Here is a 9,119-nt window from a genome sequence, read left to right on the forward strand (position 1 = left end):
GAAATGTTTACAATTTCACCAATTTCAAATAGATAAACTTTGAATTTCTAAGCACCAGGCTAGTCTTAATGGATCAAAGTAAGCCCAAATCATAAGAGCAATTTAGGTCATTAATATGAATTTTTATGCATGACTTAGGGTGAGTTTGGATGGGCGATGCGTTTACCTGCGATTAACGTAAAAACAGCGGTGGCAGTGAGATTAGATACTGTAGCGATACTGTAGCGTGAGACAAAAAGTAAGCTAAACGCACCACACCGCACCCAATCGCCCATCCAAACCCACCCTTAATGACACATTTACATCATGTCAGTGTGCCACCAAGAAATATTTTTATAATTGTACGGAGCACAACCACCACGTTTAAAAACAAAAAAGCAAGAATATTATTGGATGGAGAATTATTTTTCTTACAAAATTAAATGATAGGCATGTAGTTTCTCATTTACCAAGCTTGATTAAAGCCTATGTTTTACCTGAGAAAGCTAGCTCTCCCTTTTACAGTAGTTTTCCCTCTATGACATTGCAAAAGGATCTATTACTTTCAAAGCTTCTCAATCATTGGCTAATACATCCTTGTCATGCCATACTGAACAGTTCCAAACTTCCCACGAGTAGTGGCAGCTGCTGCAGTAACACCTACTCCACCATAATGAGATTTTGCCTGCAACAAGTTTGTATCAATGGTATTTCTGTCATCACCAGCTTCCACCTTCTTCACTCTGGTCACGAAAAATGGGTTCGTATCAATGTTGATAGCTATATCTGGGTCAAATTTTCCAGTGCTGGATTTGTAATAAGAAATTGCAGGGTGGACTGCCTGGGGTGGAAGAACTGTGCTTCTTAAGAAGGTTCTTGGATCATATGCATCTTTCGTGATTGTTCCGTTCACATAAGGCACAACCAGACCGACTACCTTCCCTGGTTTGGCTAAACACAGAATATTTCATTTAAGTACCACATAAATACAGGGGGAAAATGAAAAGAAATAGCGGTAAAAGTACCATGAAGGCTCCTGTACTAGGAGTTAGATTACATTTTACCCCCTTTAGTCAAAACATGGACAAGTTAGTCCTTGTACATTAGATTGAAAAGCAAACTGATATTTCCTGTTAAAAATTCTATCCATTTCTAATGTTAAAAACTGGCGTAGCTAATGGAATAACCAGACAATTACACATGACTTTTTGTTAAAAGTTCATCCATATCTAGTATTAAAAATTAGCGTGGTTGATGAAATAACCAGACAGTAACACTTGGGGTACCACATGTACCTCATTCTAACCTACAGGGACCAGTATTCAACAGTAGAAATGGATAGAATTTTTAACAGAAAGATTAGTTTGCTCTTTGATCTAATACAAGAACTAATTTACCCATTTTTTTAATAGAGGGGGCAAAATGCAATCTTGCTACTAATACAAGGATCTCTATAGTACTTTTACCAAGAAACTAGGATAATCTGAAATAAAGAAAAATACCTAGTGGGATTCTTTGTTGTGCCTGCAAGGTTCTTGATAAATGTAGAGGAATAGCTTCAGTTTCCCTGGAAGTGTTGATGGATGCCTCATCTGCATTTTGCTTATCTTTCAAGGAATTGATGCTTTGCTGCTCTTTGGGGGCTATTGTTTTAGAATGTACAATTGTTGACCTGCAAAGTCATTGGTTTACAGTGCCAACCATCAAATTGAAGCAGAAGATAATGCTGTCCTACCAAGATCCTACATTCCTCTACTTTTTCCCAACTAAAAAAAAAAAAGGGGTAAATTACCCCATCAGTCACTCTAAATAGGAGTCATTTTTATTTTAGTCACTCCAAATTTTTTTTTTGTTAATTTAGTCATCCAAAAAAGAAATTGATCAAATTAGTCACTCCACTGTTGAACGGTAATGGAATGCTGATGGTGCATTTCCACGTTAGGCACTCTAAATACGGGTTGTTCCTATTTTAGTCACCCAAAACAATACATGAAAAAGCACCGTTAGTTTTTCCATTACCATTTAGTGGTGAAGTGACTAATTTGATCAATTTCATTTTTAGAGTGACCAAGTTAACAAAAAAAAATTGGGATGACCAAAATAAGAACGACCACTATTTAGAGAGATTAACAGGGTAGTTTACCCAAAAAAATACTGTTTAGTTGAAGGTGACCTAACATATTAGTGGTGAGGAAAATTGAGGTTCTGTAAGACTTGAAGAGCAAGAAGCTACCACCATCCAACACTCAAAAGAACAAAAAGAAAAGGAAAAAGACAGACAAGAAAAATCAATCCTGCTATTAGAGATGGTAAGAACAATCCAGAGAAAGCAAAGAAATCACAGTGAGATATTATAAAGAGATGCCATTTGAACATTAACAAGGAATCAATTGAAAGTTAAAAGCTTTGGATTTAATATCAGAAGAAAAACTATATCCCAAACTAATCCATGATGTTCTAATTGTGCTCATGAGCATGCAACCATGCAAAGACCAATGTTTACAAGAATATTGTTCCCTACCTGAAAGTTTATAGAATAACTTTATCTTATTCACTTGTTCATGTACAATAATTGAGTTGCAAGATCTCATTTCAGCCTCTGAGCTCTTCAACTATCTAGCTGAAAATGAATTTCCCCGCTTGTTGTGTACTAATACATAGTTAGTAGCTTTAGCTGTGTTTTCCGTTTCAAATTCAAAAACTCAACATATCATTATGAGATTAATAGGGGCTATTGGAATGAAAGAGAAACCTAAAAATAAAATTATATGATAATAATAGGTACTAATAGCATTAAGAGTTTGATTCTTCACCTTCATGCTCAATAGTGCTAAGAGACATAAAGAGGCTTTTTTTTTTCTTCTTTTTACGTAGTTATTTTACCCTTTAATGATGCATAAGAATATGAGAATTATATTATCTACAATTCTCCATTTTATTTAGCTTGAGTTTTTTAGATGATTTTACTGTTTTCTATTTGATTTTTTTTTTCTTGGTAGAAATTTTATTTGTTAATTTACAGCATGCTCTTGCCCTAAACACAATGTGTGTGCATATATATATTTGCCAAAAACCCTTGCACTGACAAGGAGAGGTTTTATCAAACTAAACTGATTTTCACACATAACTTACATATAAAGAGAAGGAACACTGCTTTAGTATCAGTTATACATACCAATTGTCTATATAGTATATGAAGCATACAATACAGCAGAACTGCAAAGTCATAAACAAAACATGGTAATAACAAATTGAAAGTAAAAGTAATCCATCTATGTCTACCTGGGAAGAGAGACATGCTTTCTTTCGAGTGGAATAACTGGGCCACTTTTACCACTATTTTCCTCAAGATGTGCAAATTGCTTCCTGAATTGGTCAACCGCGCTGCATATATATATATATATATTATAAATAAACAGCAGCAGAGTGATTACCAATGAACCTTGGTTAAGACTAGAAATGCAACAAAAACACTACATAAAACCTTGGATAGAGAAAGCTTGTCCTCTCAGTTCCATTCTTATAGTCTTTGAGCAGCTCAGGATGATATTCTAGTATCTCGCAGAATATTAGCTCCCGTATATCCTCCTTCGTGACCTTTCGCCTCTCAAATTCGAACTCCATCTTTGTAATTGGTTGACAAGAAGGCTCCCTCTCAACTTTAGCCAGTCCCTTAAAGTAAGGATCAGCAAGAGCCTAAATTATACCAAATCAAAAGATGTTATTGTTCTAAACTTGCAAAACAGATGCTCAGAGAAAATTAAAATACTATATGCTGTATGATAACATACCTCTTCTGCATTTGGCCGGAATTTTGGATCAAAGGCAAGCAACCTTTGCAGCAGACGTAGGGCCAAGGGATCTACATTTGGAAATTTTTGTTCAAATGGAACCGGTAGCTTTTTTGTCATGCTTGTTAAGTATCTTCTTGCCTTCTCATTTCGAACCTGAGAATGACAAGAAAAAGAAGTTAAAAGCAGTCATGTCTTATGATCCGAAACCGCTCACAAGTCTTAATATGCCTACCCGAGAGATGGTATCTAACGAAGGTGTACCAAGCAAATCAGTCATCAAATCCAGTTGGTGGACAACATTTTTCCCAGGAAAAAGTGGTTTCCCACTCAATACCTCCGCAAAGATGCACCCTATACTCCATATGTCAATTGCAGGTGTGTACTGCATTAACTTGAAATAATAAGAACAGGAACCAGAAATTTGACAATGAACGGAAAAGCCATCATGCAGTGTCCGTTTGAAGTAATTAGAACATGAAGAATAAATTGGAAAGTGAAAATAAATCCAATCATGGAAGATCCATTTCAAGTAACAAGAACATGAATGAGAAATTGCATAATGAATAGAAAACCCTCCGTAACCACTTAATTTGGTACGTTATTATCACGGGATAGGATTTACAAGATGAAGGATACATCCGCAACATAACTCAGAAGCTAAGTTTGCTATTAAGACTAACTAAGCTAAGTTTGCTATTAAGACTAACTTTTAATAATTTTTAAATCTATATATTTGAAATTCACAGAACCATATGGAATAATTATATGGGCAAATTTAGGACTTTCTATAAGAAGAAGGAATTTCCACTTAAATCTCCACTAGAGATCTGAATCTCCACTTGGGTCTGTTAGACACAGGTATGTTTATATTTTTCTAAGCGTTCCCATCCATTTGGAGGGTCATATCCCCAACCCATGTCCAAATATGCCTTACATAGGTGTCGAGCACAAAACTTCAAGAAAAATGAAGAGATCGGAAGAACATAACCTTATTGTGTAAACTAACAATACCATTGTTTCAAATAAAACATTTGAATCCATTAGAATCAACGGTATGGAATTGAAAATCACTTGGGTTCAAGCAAAAATATTCTTAGAGTTCAGTAAAATTCATAAATTTCTAATAAATTGCTAAGTAGCCGCATCCCATGAAATACCTATCAACCTAATAATTCTCCTACAAACATTTCTAGCCACACTTTTAAATTTAAAAGCTTCAACCAATGAAAGAGACAAGCAGATAAGATATGGATAAGAAACTGAATAACTTAAAAGTGTATGCACCGGAGAATGGCCTAGGCTATGCTTTACTAAATAAAATGCAACCTAGATCAAGATGATACCTTTATCCAATATATCTCATAAAAGAGAATAAATACATCACATGAATTTAGTTTTTAGCATTCTGAATTTTAACAGCCATACATAGAGGCCCCTTTACCTTAGAGAAAAAGGATCCACAGAGCTCTGGAGCTCTATACCATCTTGTAGCAACATAATCCTGTAAATGTACCACAAATATGTCTAGAAATAAGTTCTTATTATTGTCATAGACGTAAAGAACAGTTAAAACATGAAAACATCAAAGGTTAGTTCTTCTAAACGTCATACCGTCCAGAATATCGTTGTTGGTGTATCATTGAATGCAACTCTAGCTAAACCAAAATCACATATCTTAAGTTTGCAGTTTGCATTGGCCAAAATATTCTTTGGTTTTAAATCTCGATGGTAGACATTAGCTGAAACCAAATAGGAAAAATATCAGATCCAGGATTCTGTGGTATACAAATATAATTACCCTGCCCACAACAGAAGACATAGAGGGTGACGTGGAAAGAAAAAAGGAAAAGAATAACAAAGAACAATAGCAACCATACTTAAGCATAACGCATGCTACAAGATGCAGTTGTGACCAAAGATGATTACAATTGAAAAGGCTGAAAATTAAAATCTAACTGTCTAAGACTTCAAAATAATTGAACAAGGCAAAATATTTATGTGTAGAGCTGTTATGACATGCACCATAGCAGCAAGCAACACAAGCGCCTTGCCCCTTTCAAGTGGGGTGCATTACAAGACATGTCTAATACCTAACACTCCTAGGCACTCTCTTTTTTTTTTCTCTGTGTGCGCACACACATGAAGAAATAGGCAGGAAAAGGGCCCGCTTGATTGATGTTATTTTTATTTTTTTCATTAATTGTAACTTTACTAGCAAGAATGGGGATAGTATTAGACTCACCACTTCTCAATATTTGAGCAGCAAAAGAAAAAAAAAATTGAAATGTTATATAGGATAAACTTGACCATTTAGACATGGCAATGCTGGACAGAAGATGAACTTAACATGGAAACAATAAGGCTTAACTATTAAAGACCCTTGAACTAGTTGACTTTTATTAAATAAGCCCTTATACTTTCATTGTACCTATATAAGTCCTTATCCTTTAATTGGTACTTGCTTTTCGCCCTTATTTTAAATGCCATGTTGATTTGTGTTAAAAGTTTATTTAGAAAGAAATTAAAGGTTAAGGGCATATTAGGGTAAAAGTTAAAAAGATTTAAGGGTTTATTTGGTTACAAAATTAGAGGTTAAGGGCTTATTATGGTGTAATGAACATATAAGGGCTTTAAGGGCTTATTTACAATTTTAGTGAAAAAGAAAACACTAAAATACAATAAAAATACATGACGTGATACTAAAATGAAACACGAACACAACACGAATAGAAGAACATTTCAAAATCTATATAACACAAATTATTAACCTGAAAAAAGTTATATAAATATGAAATACCTTAGGACACTAGAAAATACATGAAGACAACATGAAAACATGAATTGCTATGTCTAAACTGCTGTCATAATTATATCATCTCTTAAGCTTATTTGCTATATACACATATACGCACAAAAACATATACATATATATATTGCACCTTCACTCAGGCCAGCACTTTTTTTATGACCTGCGCCTCAAGCAATATTAAGGGTACTAGGGTTCTAGTCCCTAGACTGCACCTTGAGCCAATGAGAACAGTTTTGATAAGACGTGTTTACCATATATTACGGCATAATGGAAGGAGTCAATATAGAGTGACAATTACCAGTATGGATATACTTCAAAGCACGAAGTAGCTGGTAAAGAAAAAACTGGTAGTGTTCTCTAGTCAAGTCGTCATTAGCTTTAATAACTTTATGAAGATCTGACTCCATGAGCTCGAAAACAACATAAATATCTTTGAAGTCCCTTTGTGAAGGAGGCAACATAATGTGTTTGATCTCTACAATATCAGGATGCCGAAGAAGTCTAAGCAGCTTTATCTCACGAAGAATTCGAGCAGCATCAGAAAGATGCTCAAAAATATCATGTATTTTCTTTATCGCCACTTTCTGACCAGTATGTGTGTCAATCGCTGAGCACACAACTCCATAACTGCCTTTTCCTATAACTTCTTGAATCTTATATCTATTGGCATCACCATATTCTGAGAAAAATTCCATCTCCGTTGAACTCTGTGGCGCAAAAATGCAGGTTAAGACAATATTGCCAAGCATATTTTCTTTAACAACTGCAGCGGCATGTAGCTCGATATAGCATGACCTCATACATGTCCACACGTTTATACACCTTAAGCCATTCGTATTCATTACTAATGAAAGTACTCCATTTAATTGAAAACAAAGATCAACAACAAATAGAAAAGGACAAAAAGATGAAAAAAAAAAAACAAACACAGAAATGGCATCAATAAAACAATCCATGTTAAATTCATCAGTATATAACAGTGTGCAACCAAAACAAAAAACCAAAATGATTCCCAACAGTCAGCACTTCTAATAACATCATGAAGACTTTTAAATTCATAAGCTAAACAATTATCTCCAAAACTGCAGAGGCAAAAACTAATCTTCAAAATGGAAAACAAAAATTCATAATTGAGCAGATAATAATATTATTCCTTTATAACTAAGCAAAGTTTCAGAATACCAACTTAGCAAACAGGTTAGGAAAGAAGACAACTTTATTGGGTTAAAGTAACTTTCATTATATAAAATAGTTACATATATATGTATACATAATCAAGTATCTACCGCAGACAACATTGACTAATCATTAGCAACGGGTGCTCTATGAAAAAGAAAAAGTCATCGACTGATCATTAAATGTGTCGCATTCCTATGAGCAGGGATCAAATCCCACAGGGATGAGATGAACAACACCATGCCATATCTAAAAAATCAAAGCACAAAAAAGGATAAAGCTAAGGAAATCAAATCCCCATATTTCATGTTCTTACCAAACAACCCAACATCATCACTCGCAGCTGGATTTCAATGAAAAAAATAATTAATCATCAATCAATCAATCAATCAGATAAAGGATGTTGAAAATAAACTCCAGAAGGATTAAAAAAGTAAGTCATTGAAAAAAAAAGAAAAAACCCACCTTTTTTCGATGGACTTGCTGCATTTCGTTAAAAAAAGTATCTCAACAGAGAATTTAAACAAAAAAAAACAGATAAATAAACAAAGTGAAAAAAATTAAGAAATCAACCACATTTGCCCCATTGGCCTCGACTTGCAATCATAAGTCCATAATCCCATCCATTTCTCCAACACAATAAAATCCAAACCAAATCCTTCACACACAATTTCCTTTAGTACAACAATTTCAATTTAGCTTACTATTCCAAAGTGGCTCTCAAAAACCATTCTTTGATAATTCAGTCTTAACAACTCTCCTACCGTTTTTCTCCCTTTCCCTTCAAGTTTTCAAAATCTAAACCAAAAACCCAAATTTCCCCTCCCTTTTTATCCCTTCACTTCTTCAATCTAAATAACAATACAAATAAGAGGAGGTGAAATGTGTGATATTAAGAAGGTAAGAGAGTCGAAGCTGCAAGAACTGAAAACCGAGAGAAAGGAGAGAGGAAGCGAAAGAGAGCAGAAAGGAAAAAGAGATAAAGTAATATTTAGTCCCTGAACTTGTCATACTTCCTACTTTGGTCTCTAAAATTTCTTTAGTCTTTATTGATTTCGGAATTTTGGCAAAAAATTTTTTAATTTGGTCCCGAACTTGAATTCTTTATTCTATATTGAGTTGATGCTATAAGATTGTTAGCAGCTTAACGAATTGGGTATATTTCACATACGGTCATCCAACTTTAAAATTTTTTTAATTTTAAGTACTTAAATAAAAAAATTACAACTTAAACACACAGGTTGCATAAATGGATGGTTTTAATTACACCATTAAAATAGTAAACGAAATCTATAGTGAAATTATTTCTAACATTTTTATTTTGTAAAAATAAAAAAAAATTATCATTTTAATTCCCAATC

The 9,119-nt window shown here is 34.0% G+C and overlaps 1 protein-coding gene across 7 annotated transcripts; it reads right to left on the reverse strand.

The window, feature by feature from the left end:
- Positions 1-362: 362 nt before the first annotated feature.
- Positions 363-8,850, reverse strand: LOC107931341 (mitogen-activated protein kinase 20). Of its 7 annotated transcripts, XM_016863212.2 has the most exons (11): positions 8,224-8,745; positions 8,075-8,101; positions 6,881-7,289; positions 5,385-5,512; positions 5,215-5,274; positions 4,006-4,155; positions 3,771-3,926; positions 3,464-3,675; positions 3,262-3,363; positions 1,482-1,651; positions 363-930 (listed from the first exon to the last, which is right to left on the reverse strand). In XM_016863212.2, exons 1-11 carry the CDS (start codon positions 8,245-8,247, stop codon positions 566-568), a joined length of 1,803 nt encoding a protein of 600 aa, XP_016718701.1. In that variant the 5' UTR covers positions 8,248-8,745; the 3' UTR covers positions 363-565. The 7 variants fall into 7 exon arrangements, 6 of the variants coding, with proteins under 6 accessions (XP_016718701.1, XP_016718702.1, XP_040957474.1 ...); XM_016863213.2 differs by lacking the exon at positions 8,075-8,101 and having other exon boundaries at positions 8,224-8,844; XM_041101540.1 differs by lacking the exon at positions 8,075-8,101 and having other exon boundaries at positions 363-921; positions 8,224-8,771.
- Positions 8,851-9,119: the final 269 nt, after the last annotated feature.

Source organism: Gossypium hirsutum, chromosome D09 (assembly GCF_007990345.1).
Source record: "Gossypium hirsutum isolate 1008001.06 chromosome D09, Gossypium_hirsutum_v2.1, whole genome shotgun sequence".
In the NCBI taxonomy this organism is placed as follows: Eukaryota; Viridiplantae; Streptophyta; class Magnoliopsida; order Malvales; family Malvaceae; genus Gossypium; species Gossypium hirsutum.